Raw genomic sequence first — 19,593 nt, 5'->3', positions numbered from 1 at the left:
TTAAATTTAAAAGTTATTATGGGACTATTTCATCCATCGAGCCCACTCAAGGTGTAATCTGGCTTTATGTGGTCCCTGGACTAAAATGTGTTGGACACCCCTGGTCTAAATTCAGGCACATTTTCTTTGTAAAATAAAGTGCAAAAAAGCAAATAGACAAATTTTTGTTCTATTAAAATAAGAAACGCATCAATTTATTACCACTTCTTTCCAAAATTGCAAATTGATAAATATTATTTCAGATTGTGGGAAAACCCAGTAGTACCATCTTTTCAAACGTATGACTTTTAAAATGTTGTGTTAAATGTATGCAAGTGTGACAAAAATTGCAAAAATCCCACTTTATTAGAGTAATGAGGGATTTTGCTGTTCATTGACAATAGAGAATGTGTAGTGTGAGGCCTTGTTTTTATTTTAAATTAAATCGATTTATTTTCTATCTTTGTGTCAATAAGCTCTGCCTGGACTGGCTAAAACATGCTGCCACTCCCTGGGACGTGGTCAACCACTTCATGACAGGTCCTATGTGAAAGACATAAATCACACAAATATGTGAAGATCGTCGAAGACGGGCCTTGAAATATTCAGATCGTAAAAGTTTCTGCAATTATTTTTGATTTTTATTGCAAAGCCTGAAGTAAGCTAAGTAGTGTGGCCTGCACTGGCCACCCAGACTATCTTTAGCCCCTGCTGGCAAGTGAATGGAAGTGCCTGACTTATCTTCACTGCTGTCATCGAGGCAGCCAGTATTTTTAGGGGACGGCAGCAGCTGCAAAAGCATTTAACGGTATTCCATGAACAATGACACTTGGGGTGTCTGAGGCCTGAAGCGCACACAGATTCTGGGGGGGGGCGACGGCTCTCCAGTTGTTGGAACAGGAAGCCCAGGAGGAGTGCTGAAGGTCTGCTTTCTGTCCCTCCAACAGAACACGAGGCGGCGAAGGAACAATGTGCTGGAGGAGAAGCCGGGGCCTCGGGGAGGTAGCATGTGTCTGAAGTCAACTTGGGACATTGGTGAGCCTTCGGGAGACGGGCGGCGTTGCCCCTCAGCTCGGAGGAAGACCGCCGGGACGGAATGCATGTCGTTCCTGGCGACTGAAGCGAGGTAGGTCATGTGAGGGGTACACGGCGCAGCTTCACAGGGGGCACAGGTCATTCCAATTAAATCAGGCGAGTAAACACAGGGGTTAATCTCCTCTCTTTAAACCTCCGGAGGGAATATTAAAGAGACTTTAAACACAATGTCCCCACCGTGTTAATAAAATAGCCTGCGATGTTGAAGGAGGTGCTTTTATACAACTTAGGAAAAGATGCAAGAGTTCTGCTGCGATACAAATCTTATATCAGTTTTTACAATCATATCAAGTCTGTTTTAGTGTTTAAAGAGTATGGTTTTAAAAATCTATACATTATTGCAGTTACATTATATAATAATTGTTTTTATTTTTTATATAATTGATGAATAGCATAGCGACGTTAATACTACCGTTACAGCCACCGTTGAAAATAAATCCTGGCTCATACCAAGTAGTGACTTCAAAAATTGTAATCTAAGAGCTTCGAAACTCCGAAACTCTGTGTCATGAATCCACAAGCAGAAACAGTCCGAAAACACATTACGCCCAGCTTGCTTGGAGGTAGATTAGAAGTACACAGCAATATGCCAGACACCTTCGGCACCTCTAGATTCGCTCAGCTGCGATACGATATTTGTGGAAATGTGACATAAAAATACTACTGGCATTTGGAGAAAGAATTATCGAACAGAGCTGCCAGCAAAGGGGGTGTGTGTGTGTGTGTGTGTGTGTGTGTGTGTGTGTGTGTGTGTGAGAGAGAGAGAGAGAGAGAGAGAGAGAGAGAGAGAGAGAGAGAGAGAGAGAGAGAGAGAGAGAGAGAGAGAGAGAGAGAGGCGCTCGGCATATTTTGAACACAAGCTCTCTTGGGTGGGCGCACTATGATTTGGACTGGTGTTTGTGTGAACACGCGGGTTTCTCCACTGTCTTTGTGATACCTGACACACGCTCCCCTCACAGGTCTTTATTTAGGGCGCACTATATTAAGCACTTTCCCATTGAAATACAGCACCAGCTGTACCGGCTATGTGTTGTGGCTGTCGCAACAGGACTAGGCTGGTCCCCCTCTTACTGCAAGGCTGTGTTTTTCTCTCACGCAGACAGATCTAATTCAATCAGCCCTAATAATCATACCAACTGTTTGTGCTGAAACGCGGCACTGAAAGAGGGCGGAGGCTGACTTCTCCTGTGCAAGAAGTTGTATTTTCTTCTTCAAGCCACATGGATTTGGATGATCGCATAACATGCGGTGCATAAGATGTCCTATTTCTGCATTTTTAATTTGAGAGAATATCAAAAATGAACATGTACATTAGGTGTAAACAGTTATTCCTTTCTTTGTGTGTTTTTTTGTTGTTTTTTTCCAGTAAACTACAGTGCAGTTGGAGTTGGACGGTCTTGCCCCAGTGAATAGCTCCCCTTTTGCTCTCCTGGACTTCTCGACGCTGTCAGAGAAGCAGACATGGATGTGTTCGGAGGAGCGCCACGGTTCTTCGCCTACCCGAGACCTGTGGTCGTAAACAGCGGGACTGATGCAGTCCTGAAGTGTCAGATCGGCGGCGACCCGAGGCCCGCCGTCATCTGGGAGCGAAACAACGAGAAAATCGACCCGCAAGGACGATACAGGATCTTTGAGGATGGAAATGTATACAATCTCATCATTTCGGCCGTCGTGAGCGAGGACAGCGGACAGTACATATGCAAGGCGAAGAACAGTATTGGGGAGACGTACGCCGCTGCCACGCTGAAGGTGGAGGGTGAGGCGCAGGAGATGGAGCTCCGGGAGGAAAACAAGCCGCTGTTCCTCATCAAGCCGCTCTCCACTCGCGTCGGTCGCGGGGAAGATGCCGTCTTCTCTTGTAAGCTCTGGGGAAACCCACGGCCAGAGGTTGCCTGGGAAAAGGACGGCAGGAAGCTGAATGAGATCTTTGAAAGTACACACTTCAGCGTGGGCTACCAGGACGGAGGCTGGTTCCAGCTCAAGATCTTTAAGACTCGCGCTCCAGACGGCGGGGTTTACACATGCAAAGCTCGGAACGAGTTCGGGGAAGCACTGGCAGGAGCCGTGCTGCTCGTCGACGCGGGCCCGGGACACGAGGAAGAAGGAAATCGGAACGGCTACACAAACGGCCACTGGAAAGCCCACCAGGGCAAACAGAGGTGTGGAAGGCAAGTGCCAAACCGCCTCAGAGACGACTCCACGACTAAGTCAACTAAAGTGAAAATGTTCGCGGTGACAGAGGGCAAACATGCCAAATTCCGCTGCTTTGTCACCGGTAAACCCAAACCAGAGATTCTTTGGAGGAAAGACGGCAGGCTGATACTGTCGGGAAGGCGTTACTTGTTATACGAGGACAGAGAAGGATACTTCACACTTAAAGTTCTGTATTGTAAACAAAAGGATAATGGAGTTTATGTGTGTGCGGCATCAAACACAGCAGGGCAAACCCTCAGCGCCGTTCACCTCTCTGTCAAAGGTGAGTCCAAACTATTTTAAAAAGGCTTCAAACCTGATCAATACCAAATGTGAAGAAAGGGATGAGCACACACTATAAACAGTGGATTTAGACACAGTCTGAGACCGCAATGCCTTATTCAGTGAGTAAAGCAGTGAGTAGGGAGTGGAGTGTTCTTGGATCGAATTTCCATCTATTTGATGCTGCAATGATGTCAGTGAGATGAAGACGTACACTGAGATCATTTAGTGGGGAAGTGCCAAAGGGTAAAATAGACACTTTAAAAACTATACATCAAATGAAAAAAAAGTAATAATGATGAAACAAAAAAAAAAGAAATAAGCTTACGTCTGAGCCGATGTTGCCAAAACAGTCTAAGAGTTTGAGTTACATGTAAGGCACCTTATTATAGTTAATTATGTAAAAGCTTGCACTCCAAAAACAAGCTTTCCGTGTGGTAATACAATAAATACAGCAAATGCAAGCAATTTTTTGTGACAAACTGATTTTGACGTTTCCCTAATTCAGGAATCATCCAGTCAAACCTTGTGCATCATTGGTCAGGATATTTTGAAAGGGCATGTCAGGAAGTCTGTGTTCTGTAAATACTGAAAGGCTCATGGAGGTTCAATGAAATAGATTAATGATCTGAAATTCTACCCCAGAGATACACGGAAGGGCAAAGTTTGTCAGCTCGAGGTGGATATCAACAGCAGCATGATGTCTGCAAAGTCACTTAGCTTGTGAAAGGTCCAGGGGTGGGCGCCCATGTGATCGAAGTCTTTGGGAAGGAGGGGGATCGTGTTTCTCACATGGCCAGGGGAGGTCCAAACCCATGGCACCATCAGAAAGTATTGTACCGCATCACTTAGGGCCGGTGGAAACAGCGATAAGGCAGGATTAGCGATCAGCAGTGGCGAGAGGCTGGATAGGAATACGATTTCAATTAAACGTGGGGTGTGTGTGTGCGTGTGTGTGTAATTCGCCTTGTTAAAACATTAGCAAGATCAGGAAATGAAGAGCTTTGCACGGCAGGCCACTAAACACAGTCCACATTCTTTTACGTACAACTGTCTGGTACTGTCTGATGGTGTCAGTTACAAACAGTTTATTCCCCATCTAGCACCCTGATGTGTTAATGACTTTCCCATTCCTTCACTGGTCTCGTGATTTTATTCATCTTGTTTGCTCAACTGGAATTTACCATCAAATACATTTCCAATTAGATCGCACAAGGACATGCCTGTGCGTGTTGTGGATAGGTTTCCATGGGGTAATCAGGCTTGAAGAATTTATATTGAGAAAATGTGTAAGTATATATGTCACATTATCTTAATCAAACTGGCCCTGCTTCCTTTTTGTCTGTTCCAGAGCCGCCTGTGCGGTTCAAGCAGCCGCTCATTGATCTCGAAGTATGGGAACGCGATTTAGCTGTCCTCGAGTGTGAAGTTCCAGAGGACTCTGTTCCCATCACATGGTATCTGGAGGATCGACGACTACAGCCAGGGGCCAAATATGGAATGGAGGAGTGGGGAACAAAACGGCGACTAACAATCCGGGACATCGGAGTGGACGATGATGGGATTTACCTCTGTGAGATGCCTGACGGGGGCAGAAGTATTGCAGAGGTAGCTGTAAAAGGTAAATTTGGGTCCAATGTTTAAATTGCATTATGTGGAAAATGTAAAAAAAAAAAACATCTGCAATATTGTTCACATAAACAAAATCACTATCGAAACCCTTTAAAATGTTTTCTGCATGATGTACTGCACATTCACCTTCATAAAACTCTCTGTGGCTCAACATTCTTTTGTTACTACAACTGGTGAACAATCATGCCACAACAACAGGATTTCGGCTCGTCTGGGACAGATTGTTAGTTTTTGAACAAATATTCTGAAGCAATATTATCAGTTTACAGGTTTGTCTTAAAGGCGTTAAAATAGATTTAGGCCCTGTTTACACTGCAACGTTTTCAAAGTGAAAAGGGAAAACTTTCGTTGTGTTTTGGGGATCAACAGCACTGACCACGCCCATAGCAAATAGTTCTCCTGCACATGCTCAAGTAGATGGACAATAATAACAATGTTTCCCTCCACCGTATCAAGACTCCCAGTTCATATTCTCAGAGGACTTGGTAGTTTTGTAGGTGAGAGACATCCAGAATACCAATCCAACTTTGTCGTCTGTCATTACAAGTGCACCATTGTTAATGTTTGTAACGTATTGTTCTGTGCACGTATCTGTGTGTGGTTTCAGTACCAAAACTACCAGTGTTGCCACAGTTACATTGAAAAAGTAATCTGATTATTGCTTTCTCTTTTAAAAACGTAGTGTGTTTGAAGCTAGATAACACTGTCGCCAGCACAAAGTGTACAATGAACCTGAGTATTGTCATATTTAGCTGACACAAACTCAAAATAGTGAATGTTCCCAGCTAGAAAAACGTGCATCTCACTCTTCCATCCATTGTTTACGTTTGTGTCGCTGGCTGCTTGGCGGGTTGTGCCTATGATGAAAAAGTGACTTGTGGCGAACTTGACATCAGTCCCCGAGACACAAGAAGAAAGCCAATATATTGTAATATGTCTGCAGTTGTGCTGTTGTTGGTTTACTGATGATGTTCTTATCATAGTTCCAATTCTTCTGTTCAGCATGGGAGTGGCTGAGAGTGTGTGTGTGTGTGTGTGTGTGTGTGTGTGTGTGTGTGTGTGTGTGTGTGTGTGTGTGTGTGTGTGTGTGTGTGTGTGTGTGTGTGTGTGTGTGTGTGTGTGTGTGTGTGTGTGTGTGTGTGTGTGTGTGTGTGTGTGTGTGTGTGTGTGTGTGTGTGTGTGTGTGTGTGCCAGTTTGGAGGAGAATGAATGAGAGAGCAGCCCGGTTACTTTTCCGGTAAGCTGCTGCTGCTCATGAGCACTACTGCTGCAAGAAATAGTTCATCTGCACATGCACAAGAAGACGGACAATAACATTAATATTTCCATCCAGGGTGTCATGACTCACAGTCCATATTCTCCCGTAATAACAATACAACTTTGTCTGTCCACACAAATGTCCATATACTCGACAGTGTTAATTTCAATAGCATATTGTTCTCTGCACGCATGTGTGTGTGGTTTTATGTTTTTTTAAAAACAATTAACAGCATCCATCGTTCGCCCAACAGGAAAACTGCATTGTTCTCAGCGTTTCTGCAGTTTACTTGTACACTGACATAATTTTGAAAATATTGTAACACAAAACTTTTCTTAAACACTTAATAAAGATCACATAAACACAGCCTTAATCAATAAAGTCCTCTAATCCATTTGTAAAGAATTATAACCAATCCTAAACAAAAGCTCTGTCAGATCAGAACCAATGACTCAAATGATTTTGGCACTGGCACATAATGATATCCTGTTAGGGGAAAGCCTACAGATTAATCTGTAAAGCTTGTGATTCATTAAAAAAAAAAATTAAATCCTTTCAATGTAAATATGCAACCAAACCCCTTGTGTTTCTTGCAGGTACAATCTTGCGGAAGCTTCCCAGGAAAGTGGATGTATTGGAGGGGGAGAACGCAGCTTTTTGTGTGGAAGTGGAAAAAGAAGAGATGGACATACACTGGTATAAAGATGGCATGGAGCTGCGTGAGACCCATCAGACCATCCTCAAGTCGTTCGGTCGAACTCACATCCTGGTTTTTGTCAATACAATGCCCCAAGACTCTGGCCTTGTCACGTTCCTCGTTGGAAGATCAAAGACTTCCTCTCAGCTGAGAGTGAAAGGTGAAGTCTTTCTACAGAAATCTAAAGCTTATAGAATACACAGTTTTCCACAAAACCTCGATACTGCAATCATAAACATGTACGATCTAAGTTAATAAAGTGTTTTCTCTTTTCAGCGGCAAGACATTGTCCTCCTAGTTGTCCTGTAGGGGTGCAGATCAACACAGAGCGTGCAAATGCAGCGCTTCTCTCATGGGTTCCTGCTCAGGACACGCGGAAGAACCCACCGTCTGGATACGTGCTTGAGCGACAAGAAGTGGGCACTGGTTCGCAGGAGTGGCTGCAGTGTCTCACCACTGACTCTGCGACTTCTGTGGAGATCCTCGGTGACAGCGTCCCCTGTGAGGCTGACTATCGCTTTCGCATCTGCAGTGTGAACAAATATGGAAAGAGCAACAATGTCGAGTTCCCCAGAACTGTTCACCTGGGTAAGTTTTATTGTACATGAATCAGTGAGGTTGTGTTATATAATTCAAAATTCACTTTATGATGGCTTCCTCGCAGTAATATATGTCGCCATAGCCATGTGTGGGAGGCCCCAGAAGTGAACGCCTGTCATCTCTCTCACTTGCTTGCTCCACTTTTTAGCGAATGTCTGCTCATACAGGCAATTTGGAGATTCTCCCTTCATGATGTCATGTGGGGAAACAATCACTCCCTCTGGTAGTGAAGCTCTGCCTTACTGATATTTAAACTGGTTGACCGACAGCGTTTATACGAGTCATAGCGATAAACATTAGTGTATTGTAACGGTGTTTCGGAGTAACTGGTTTCACTAGTAGATGGTGACCGACATTCTTTAGTGTCCATCATTGCTGGGTCACCGGTTAACAGGGAAACCACTTAATCTTAAACATCAGATAGCTGTTCTCCCCAAGAGAGGCCTGGAGTAGGCATGGACTGACGCAGACACAGAAACAGCCTGTTCTCAATAGAGCTCAGTAGAGGGACTTTTAGACTGGTTTAAATTCAGAACCAAGGCTGGATTTGGGGCAATACTTTGAATTCAATATTGTTGTACATTTGGCTTCTATGTGAAAATGTTGAAAAACTGTATGATACAGGGCCTTTCAGGTTGCGGGGGACTGACTGTTCAATTTTCTTTTCCAGTTCCTGTAGCAAGAATACAAGCTCCCTTACAGGATGCCTTAGTGCCAGAAGGCCAAGATGGCATCTTCTCGATTGAACTCTCAGCTTCCGTTATTGGTACGTGGTTCTTAAATGGAACCCAGCTTCAGGAGGATGAGCGTTATTCCATGCGTCGGTCGCGAACGCACCAGTCTCTTCGCATCCGTGGAGTACGAGATACAGACAATGGAGCTGAGATCACATTTATTGCCTACGGCATCCGTGATTCTGCAGCGCTTTACATTCAAGGTACGTCTGGGTCGATTAAAGTATTTGCTTGAGGATGTCTTTGTTGACTGAAACTTTGCAATGTTTTGTAAAAAGGACAAATTTGGCAAGGATGTTTTGCCTCAACTCTGCATTGCCGTGCTATCAACGACGCAGTTTATGAAGTTACCAATAAGACTGCACAATATAAAAATGTTCCGTTGTTTCTTTGAAATTTACAGCTCCTCTTGTCAAGTTTTCACCACTGTCAGAAATGGATCGGAACAAATTTGTAGAAATTGGAAACCCCATAGTGCTCTACTGTGAGCTGTCAGACCCGGCAGCTCTGGTGCACTGGTACAAAAATGGGGTGGAATTGCAAACAGTGGAGGGCCTTCATATCCAGTCAGAGGGCACCATGAGACGAATTGTCATCCAGTCAGCAGAGTTCACCCATTCAGGAGTGTATTGCTGTGATGCCATCGATGACGTAATCAGGTTTAATGTGGAAGTAGAGGGTGAGTGGATTGAGTTTCTTACAATACACGCTGTCTTTCAACGAGACTAACTATCTTCACTGTCACTTGTACTCTTTTCTTTGTTCATGCCTTCAAAAGTATGCATGTTGTCTTCTCTTCATCTGACTTATCCAAACACAGCCTGTTTAACCTAACAACCCATTGAAATATCTAAATATCCATAGCCCCACCTGTGAGGTTTTCAGCTATTCCAGATGCTGAGCGGAACAAAACCATCCAAACAGGCTCCCCCATTGCTTTACAATGTGAGCTCTCAGATCCTACCGCCCAGGTGCACTGGTACAAAGACGGGTCAAAGCTCCACCCGCAAAATGACGTAGATATTATAAGTGATGGCTTGGAGAGGAAACTGATTGTCCACTCTGCTGAAGCTTTTCACTCCGGCCTGTACTGCTGCAAGACAAAGGGTGACACGATCACCTTCAGTGTGGACATCAAAGGTGATTTGTTTTACCTTAAGCGATATGAAACATTAACATTAGGCTTCTTCTCAGCAAACAGCTAACTCTGATGACATTCTTGTCTGCTGCTTCTCTTCTTAGCACTCATTAAATGTGCAGCTAAGTTGCCCGTTGTCCTTTCCTTGTGATGCAGCATGTTAGCAATGTAGTCGTCGGTTGTTAATAGATGATGATGAGTAGTCTAAATGGCTGGCTTGACTTTGACTGAAGGTTGACATCAAATCTAAACATATCTATAGCTCCACCTGTGAAGTTCTCACCTATGTCAGAAGAAATGAGGACCAAGTCAATCGAAGCAGGCTGCCCAATAGACCTCCAGTGTGTGGTGTCGGATCCCGAGGCCCCCGTTTGCTGGTACAAGGATGAAATACAACTCAGTTCAAACTCTGGATTACAAATCCGCTCAGTTGGCGACACAAGGACTTTAGTTATTCAGTCTGCAGAGCTGTGCCACTCGGGTGTGTACAGATGCACCACGCAGGACGATACCATGGAGTTTCAAGTGGAGATCAAAGGTGACTTTACACTTCTTATCTTGTGCGTTCTGATTGTAACCCCAGCCCATCTTTCTAGAAGCCACTAATAATCCCTGCTTCTACTATGTGGTTTGAAAGACTGTTTTATGCACATGACTACAAGGAACGGTTAACCAACTAGATAATTACTGCTGCTGTTCATTACTTTTGTGACTGCTGTGGTTGTTTATCAATTGAAAGTCTCCAAAGCCTTTTTAATCTTCTGCTCGGCAGTTGCATTTTTTTTATTTTTTTTTGTAAGGTATCTATTTCCAGAGCCTTGATTTTACATAGCTGTCCTGAATTTCCAATGCTAGCGATACCAGTGGCGTACTCAACAATCTTTGACGTTGAGAGAACCAAGTCGCTTGAAGTGGGTAAACCTTTGGAGCTGGAATGCAAGGTCGCAGACTCCAGTGTGCCCGTCTGCTGGTATAAAGATGGTAAAAAACTCCTCCTGCAGAGTGGTTGGGATATACAGAGTAATGCCACGTCGAGGAAACTCATTATCCCATCTGCTGAGCTCTTGCACTCAGGGCTATACAGCTGTGAAACCTCTGATGACACTATCCACTTCACTGTGGATATCAAAGGTGATAAATTTTATTTTTTATTTTTTGGGCGCAAACACTAGAGCTTTCTGGAGACTAGATGCGACTAACATCTACACGATGCATATGTCTCTGTCTGTTTTTAAGTGGTGCTTTGTATGAAATTAGAACTGTGTCCTAAACCAATGGTAGTATTAATGTTTACTCACAAAACACAAATGTATGTTATATGTATTTTGTCTTAAATGTGAGTTTTGACATATGGGGAAGCTGAACATGTAACTCTTTTCTTCATTCTGTAAACATGCATTCCTGAGTCCACGGTTATAACTTGAATCATCGTCTTTAGCTCCAACCTTGCCATTGTCACCCTCACCGGAGGTTGTGGAGATGCAAACTCTCGAAGCAGCTTGCCCTACCGAGCCCACCCGTGAAACCTCAGACCCTGCTTGCCAGGTGTCACGGCAGGAGAATACAGATCCCATTTCTATTAGAGAACCTGATTTTGAAATGGGAGGCATCAAGAAGACCCTTGTTATTGAACCAACTCATCCTTCCAACTCTGGAGCATACTATTGTGCAACCGCAGATGATGTTGCCCAGTTAATAGTAAAAAATCAAGGTGATTTTTAAATTTTTTGGACATCTGTGTTTTCGTCCTTAGTTTTGACTAACATTTTAATGTAGCTTTCAGCAGATCGCTATAAATATATGTTACAGTTTCTCTTTGCAGTCATTTTTCTCAAGACTCTAGGATATTTTGTGCACTGAAACTATCCCCCCTTGATGATTGTCTGTAGTGCCATCTCCGACGTGTCTACTTGACCATGACATTGAGAAGGCCGAGTCTGCAGAAGCACAGTGCCAAATTGTCCAGCAGTTTGAGATTTCAGATCCCATTGCAAAAGCCTGTTGGTACAAAGATGGAACCCGGATCTACCCCAAGATAGAAGCTGACTGCGAATCACAGAGCAGCAGTCAAATCTTGCCCCTCCAATCCCAATGCTTGTCTGGCGATGGGAGGATTGACTGGGAAACATCTGTCGATGCACAGTTAAATGAGGACATGAAAGGTGGTGTCCCTCATTGTACCTGCATAATGATGAATTCAAAATTCAGCCGCATACATGAAGCTATCGCACAGCTCATTTGTTTTCTCTTTGGCTTTGTCCAAACAGCAGGGCAGTGTCACTATGGTGATGAGATTGGTGAGATAGCAGATGCATCTACCCAATACACTGTGGATGTCAAAGGTGATTTGAAACTTTCAACATCAGTCATCCATGTTAACCCAGCACATACATGCCACTAACAATAGTGGTATATTTTATTCACAGCTGAATCATCTGAGGCATCTGTAAATCTTTTTTTCCTTTTGAAAATTGCTTTGTGTCACATTGTCATCCCTGGTCTCAGGTCATTTCCTGCTGGTTTTGGCTCTTAATCAAACATGTGGTTGTTAGTAGCTGTGTAGCTGCTTCTAATACTAACATACATGTTTTGTTTGTCAATCCATTCTTCATTTAACAGCCATCTTTGCTGGTAACAAGCAACTTACAGCTCTTTTAAGTCCATCTTATGTCTTATTCGTCACCAGATCCTCTCATTCACATTGCTGCCCTGAACCTCTCCCCGTTGCAATGACAACGACCTCTTATCAAAGAAGAGAAAATTAAAGCATGTTTAGGTGATCCAGGTGCTAATGTAAGAATTTATGGTATGACAATGTTAGGAGTCAGCTGAAGGGAGATACATTGGAGCACACTTTCAGACCAAACCTGGTCGACCTTCTTCTTTGTCTTTGCAATGGAATTTCCCATAACTCCATCCTAACCCACAATGATGTCAAATTCTGTTATGAGAAGAAGTATTGAGACCATCAACCACTGAAAACCTTTCTCTGTGTACATCACAATGCTTATAGCTGCATCGCCAAGGCTCTCTTCTGACCAAGAGAAGAACAAGTCTACTGAAGAGGCTTATCCCGTTGAAGTTGTCCAGACGCCCACAGAAGTCAATTCTGGTCTCCTCAGTGGCAAAAGAGGAGATAGTCAGACTTTTGAAGACCATTCCAGGCATATGCCAAACTTTCAGTCAACATATGAACATATGACTGATTGTACCACAACTATTCGGACACAGGATTTCCCGGACAGTCAACAAATCATAAGCGCCCAATCACCAATGTACTGTAACTCTGTAAAGTCGACGACTACACAATCTGACACACACCATCACACTAAGCCCACAGAACTGCAAGGTGAGGAAATCATTCATTATGTACAGCATGCAGAAGCTCCAACTGAAGAACTTCAAAATTCTCTGCAGACAGCTGTCCAGGCAGATGAATCATGTGACTTTATGCAAACTGCAAATGTTGTATCAGGAGACGCAGCACACAAGTCTCTCATTGTTGAATCAGAGGAGCTATTTAGTGCCTTGAAGATGCTGGCTGTCGAGTCAGAGCTAGCTAACTCCCTGCGAGCTTTAGCAACCATGCCAGAGCACAATACTAACACCTTATTCATATCTACAGCCAAATCAGATATGTGGACCAACTCCTTAAAAATTGCTGCTCCTCAGTTAGAAGATCCCCTTGATTCCTCACATGCTGCAAGTGTGGAATCTGAAGGGGCCATTAAATCTATCCAGGGTTTCACTGTTCACTCAAAGCAACCGTTTGAATCCGGCCAAACTGCTCCTGTCCAATCAGGGGAACCTTTTGAACTATCCCACACGGCTACGTCCCAATCAGATAAGCATTGTAAATCTTCCCAAATTGCTTGTGTACAAGCAGAGGAACCTTTCAAATCCATCCAAACTGCTACTGTCCAATCAGAAGAGCATTTTAAATCCATCCAACCTGCTATTATTCAATCAGAGCATCCCTTTAAATCCCTCCAAACTGCTACTTTCATGTCAGAGAAGCCTTTCATATCCCCTCAAGCAGCTCTTGTTCAATCAGAAGAACCCTTTAAATCCCTTCAAACAGGTCCTGCCCAATCAGAAGAACCCCTTAGATCACTCCAAACAAGTCCTGTCCAATCAGAAGAATTCATTAGATCTCTTCATAAAGGTCCTGTCCAATCAGAAGAGTCTATGAAGACCTTCCAAACTACTACCATTCCATTAGAGGAACATTTCAAACCGTCACTTACTACTATTGTCCGATCACAGGAGTCTTTCAAAGGCTTAGAAACTTCTACCATACAAAGTGAAGAGTGTGTGAAATCCTCAGAAATGCCTACTGTACAGTCAATGGAAACTTTAAACACCTTAGAGTCTGCCGTTGTGAAATCAGAGGAACATTTTAAGTCATTGCAAACTCCTACTGTACAGTTGGAGGAAGCTTTCAAAACCTTACAGCCTGCAGCTTTCCAGTCAGATGAGTCTTTATTATCCTCACAGACTGCTACGGTCCAATCAGAAGAGCCCTTTGAGTCATTGCAAACTGCTGCTGCCTGTACAGAGGGAACTTGTAAGTCCTCACACTCTACTACTGCCCAATCAGAGGAGCCTTTTAAAGCCTCAGAACATAATGTTGTGCAATCAGAAGAACATTTTAAGGCCTTACAAACTGCTGCCTTGGACTGCTACCCATCGAAGGAGACTATTAAAACCCAACAGACTGCTGTTGTCCAATCTACAGGGCCAAGTTGTTCCATGGAGATGACTGCTGGCCATTCAGAGGAGCATCGAGAGTGTTTACAAACTGAGAGTGTGCACTCCATGGGGTCCTTTAGCTCTTTCAGGACTACAACTGACCAATCAGAGGAGTTAAAAAGACCCCTACAGAAAACTGTCCTGTCAGAGAAGCTCACTGTCTTCCAAGAAGCAGAATCCTTTGAAACGCTGAACTGGTCGAACCACAAAGAGGTAGACACTTCCCAGACAGAGCTTTACGACTTGCAACAGTCTGCATTTGCTCGATTGGATGACCTGCATCAAACTGGACAAAATATACTGAGCCATCCGGAGGTGTTGCAATGGTCGAGTGAAGAAGCAGCAGTTAAAGCAGCGTGTCATCGCACCACGGAGACCACCGAGGACCAAGTAGACAGCACGCTTATCTCCGGGAAAGGATCTTTTACCTGTTTTGCAGATCCTTTCTATTTGAAGGAAGCACCTACTGTCCAATCAGAAGAAATCTATCTATCACGGATATGTGACAGTCATTGGAGAGACAGTGTCACTGCAAATAAGGTGGCTGTTGAAGGTGATTTAAATGGTTAGCATTATCAAACAAAAAGAAATGGACGGGCACAATGTTAACATTGTGTAAAATGAAGAGATTGTGTTTTGCAATCCTTGACATTTTGACAATTTCTACATTTACTTACTTGATTTTGTACATACTAAAAACTGATGTGAAACTTTTAAGTGTGGGTGGACTGGGAGGAATATTACAATTAGAGAAAAAAAAAAAAAGTAAATCCAATAGCTTTGAATCCTAACTTGAATGCATAGTTTTCTCTGGTCTAACCATATATACCTCAGTAGATTACTAATAATTGAGGACAGATTTTTTTCAGTGACCTATTTTAACTCTTACACTATACCGGCATGACTAATATTGAAATGAGAACTTTTTTTTTTGTGTAATTTTTAAAGGATCATTTGTGTTGCAGTCAGTCATAGTGATGCAATTTTCTCCCGATGTTACCTCAAACCTCCCCAGCTCCACCTGTGACAATCACAACACTTTGTGAGGCAGAGAGGAACAAGTCTGTTGGAGTTGGTGAACCCATAGTCCTGCAATGTGAGATATCAGATCCAAAAGCTGACGTTACTTGGTACAAGGATGGCATAAGACTCCATGAAGCAGACGGGCAAGACATGCTGGCAGAAGGATCCATAAGAGCACTGACTTTCCAGTCAGTGGCGCTGTCTCATGCAGGGACTTACTGCTGCAAGACAACAGACGATGCAGTGCAGTTCCATGTGGACGTTAAAGGTGACAAATGTTTTTATTTCTTCAAAGAAAAATTTTTTTTTTAGCCATTGTTTGATGCATCTAAATGTGCTTGCTCTGATTTTGAATGTGAGTTATTTGCAAAATCAACTTTAATATGATAAGTAAAAATTAATTTGCTTATTTTAAGAACTATTTAGACAATAACAGTCTGTGACACTTTTGTAAAATACCTAACAATATCAACAAACACAGCAAAGCAAGTAAACATTAGTCAAAATCTGTCTTATTACCGCGTGTTAATACTATCCCAGTTTAGTGAGCAACATAAAACTTTTCTATTGGAAATGTGGCTCAAATCGTTTCTGATTCCCAATTGTGGGGTAGCAAAGAAAACTTACATATTCAAGAATATTAGATTTGACCAGACTATCATCCACTGACCTATTCAAAGTTCAAAGTCAAACCCACATTATTTAAACTTAGGGATTAGAGTAAATAGCTATACATTTTTAAATAATGAAAAAAGGGATTATTCAAGCAAGCGTACATGTTTGGTTGGACCTAAACTGATTATTTGGGTGACATCACCAGTTAAAAGTGCATTATACTAACATTCTTACACCAAAAACTGATGTTGTAAAAATGTTATATTGCTGTAATTTCAATGGTTGAACATGAAAGCTATAGCTTTGTGCTTTGCTTCATTTTATTGATTACAGCACCTGTGTTACTGAACAGTTTGACCCTCAAACTTTTATCTCCAACTCTGACATTTTCAGCTGTATCTCAGCCTGACCAGAAAATGACGGTCATTGCGGGCTCTCCAATTGCTCTCCAATGTGAGCTGTCAGACTCCACGGGACCAGTCAGTTGGTACAAGGATGAAGCAAAATCCCCCCCTGAGAGCGGACTAGACCTCCATTCAGAGGGGAATGTGAGGAGTCTAGTTGTGCCCTCAGCCGAGCAGGCTCACGCTGACGTGTATCACTGCGAGTCAAAGGATGATGACATCCAGTTCGCTGTGGAAGTGAAAGGTGATGCTGAAAGACTCTGCAGCACTTTCTTTGTCTGGCAACTAATAGCAAGTCTAATAACCCCCCCCCCCCCCCCCCCCCCCCAAGAAAAAAACATCCATTATTCTGCTTCCCAAATATTTTCTTGATAGAAGCTAATACCAAAGATTATGTTAACATTTTATAGCATGTCACGCTAAGACAAATTCCCTTTATTATATCGCACATTTTCATAACGCTTTAACCAAGCTCAAATAATACTATAAATGATGTGACCTCATATCCAGAATATTGAGAAAGCTTTCGCTTCATGTGTTTATCTATCCTCATTAATGACACTAACTAAGCACACCTCCTGTATCTTAACCTAAAACTTGTAGCTACCTTGTTTTTCGATGTACCTTCACAGTATTATTGTTGTACTTTTCACTTTCACAACATGGCTGCTCTTGAAGTTCTACTCACTGTCTCGGTTGAGTTTGGTGTTTGTGATGTTGTGTCGTTCTTGTCAAATGTTCTTGATTCTGAAGGAATTTTTGTTGTCTGATGTTTTTGGTTGAATTCGAGACCATTTCAAATTCTGAGCCGAGTATTTACGAGGTTCTGATGTTTATTAAGACACTCTTTTTTGCAATGTCTGAAACCTGTAGCGCTCGCCACAAAGTTCTCAGAGCTCGAAGAGAGTGACAGGATCAAGTCCGTCCAAGAAGGCGCTCCCATTCTCCTTAGCTGCCAGCTTTCCCACGACCCCTCCGCTCATGTTGACTGGTATAAGGACGGGCTGCAACTCCTGCCACAAAACAATGTGGAGTTACTGTCGGATGGTCTGACGAGGACACTCCTCATCCCTTCAGCTGAAAACGTGCATGCCGGTACCTATGAATGTTCAACACCAGACGACACCGTCACCTTTAACTTGGACGTACAAGGTGATTCTTTTCTTTTCTTGCTGTCTTCTTGCTGTGGCACATCATCCCGTAGCCGTCTTGTTTTGTGGTGTGAGTGGTACGTGTGATGTCTGCTTTGTCTGTGAGAAAATGGAACGACTGGCTGGAGAGCGTGTATTGGCCACTATCAGTGAATTCTTATCCCAAACCCCTGTCATCCCTCTCTCTTAGGCCGATCGCCACAGATCATGCCAATCCCACAATCAGAAAAGTACAGGATGATTTCAGTTGGTTGTCCGATTACTCTCCAGTGTGAGGTGTCAGACCCTCTTGCACAGGTCTCCTGGTCTAAAGACGAGGTGGAGCTCTTTTGCAAAACAGGCCTTGATATGAAACGAGATGGCACCCTCAGAAAATTAATGATCCATTCGGCTAAGGTCTCTGACTCTGGCCACTACAACTGTAAACTCGATGATGATGTTGTGACGTTCCATGTGGACATTGAAGGTGATTTTCTTGCACTTGTTCTCACTTCATTAGATTCTAGGCGTGACTCAAGCATTTCAAAATTACCCTTATTTGTCATAAATGTATATGTTTTGTTGTATTCACTATGAAAACACAGAGCTACCTTTAACAGCACCACTAAATAACCAAACCAAATGTGCACAACACTACTCCTCCCATGATGTTTTATCAGCTTACCAATGGTGCTCTGCAAATCTTATAATACCCGCAGCGACTCCCGTGAAGTTTGCAGCCCTTCCAGAGGTTGCGAGAAACAAATACGTTGAAGCAGGCAGCCCAATTAAGCAGCAGCATGAAGCCTCAGAGCCAGCTTCCCAAGTCTATTGGCAAAAAGATGGAGGACAGCTGCTTCCAAAGAGCGGATATGAAATCCAAAGAGCAGAAAGTCTGAGAGGGCCGGTTAATCAATCTGTGGATGTCAGACACTCGGGCATGTACATCTGTGAGGCTGCAGATGACCATATAGAATTCAAGGTGGATGTTGCAGGTGATCTAAGTATTTTGAGCTTTGTTAGAATTACTAATTTTCAATTAATGCTCAGCTACTAGATCAACTCAGAGTTGAAATCATTCTGAGGTACTTTGCACTAATGATCGTTCATCTACTTCTTTTGGTTTTTTGATGATTTCCAGGGATGTATTTAGTTAAAACAAGCTTCATTTAAATAAATAAGTTAATGCTATGGAAACTCTTTAGTTAATAATAATGACAAAATGTCTTAAATGTCATTTTAGCATGTGCTTGATTTCTTTTGATTGCCAAACAACAGTTACAGCTAACCCTTTACTTATCAGATTACCAAATATGTAATTGAAGCTTGTAGCTTGTAGCTTATAGCAATTAGTCTCTATTACCGAACAATTTCTGTAGCACTACAGTAGTTTTTTGTTTTTGTTCGACCCTACAACTGTGGTTTATATATAATCTCTTATTTGGATAAAGTAGTATTGAAGACGGATGGATGGACTAATAGCTAATGATTGCAATCCAGCGTATATTGGCAGAAAGTAACTGCTCAATGATTTCTAGCCATGTTAGTGTTGTATACTGCATGTAAAGTGATAGAATGACTCGGTGGTTTCTCTGTGGGCCTGCGTAGACAAACATATTTTACCAAACAATGTTCAATCTGGAGCCGTCTATCCATTCTGACATCCCTTTCCTAATGGTAGTAGTCTCCAAAAATACGGCATACCACAGCATATCTCATTACTATCTGGTTTATGTTCAATGAATTGAAATTCCTATAGCATGGGTTTGATTCTCAGCTGTTCCAGAAGTTGAGAGGAGCAAGTCTGTTGAAGCAGGCAGCCCAATCAAACTGCAGAGTGAGCAGAGTGAGCAGAGTGAGGTCTCACCTCCTACAAGCCAGACCAGCGGGTATGAGGACGGAGTAAAAGTCCTGCCAGAATCGAGAATAAACATCGATTCAGAGAGCAATAAGAGGACCACGGTCCAGAAGTCGGCCACATCGTCACACTCTGGGGTGTACAATTATAAAACTGATGATGATGATGATTCAGATTTCAACGATTTCTGTGTGGAGGTGAAA

General features: G+C 42.8%; 1 protein-coding gene across 1 annotated transcript in view; it reads left to right on the top strand.

Moving 5' to 3' along the window:
• Positions 1 to 2,440: 2,440 nt before the first annotated feature.
• The window catches only part of obsl1b (obscurin like cytoskeletal adaptor 1b), a 36,916-nt gene continuing 19,763 nt past the window's right edge, over positions 2,441 to 19,593 (top strand). The window contains exons 1-6 of the mRNA XM_080478222.1: positions 2,441 to 3,550; positions 4,901 to 5,170; positions 7,036 to 7,296; positions 7,413 to 7,724; positions 8,407 to 8,673; positions 19,310 to 19,587. Coding sequence (XP_080334348.1) covers positions 2,536 to 3,550; positions 4,901 to 5,170; positions 7,036 to 7,296; positions 7,413 to 7,724; positions 8,407 to 8,673; positions 19,310 to 19,587 — 2,403 coding nt within the window. The 5' untranslated portion in view covers positions 2,441 to 2,535. The remainder of the gene's footprint in view (positions 3,551 to 4,900; positions 5,171 to 7,035; positions 7,297 to 7,412; positions 7,725 to 8,406; positions 8,674 to 19,309; positions 19,588 to 19,593) is intronic.

This window comes from Lipophrys pholis, assembly GCF_963383615.2.
Source record: "Lipophrys pholis genome assembly, chromosome: 13".
In the NCBI taxonomy this organism is placed as follows: Eukaryota; Metazoa; Chordata; class Actinopteri; order Blenniiformes; family Blenniidae; genus Lipophrys; species Lipophrys pholis.
The sequence above is the reverse complement of the archived record's forward strand: the minus strand, read 5'-3'. Positions and strand labels throughout refer to the sequence as shown.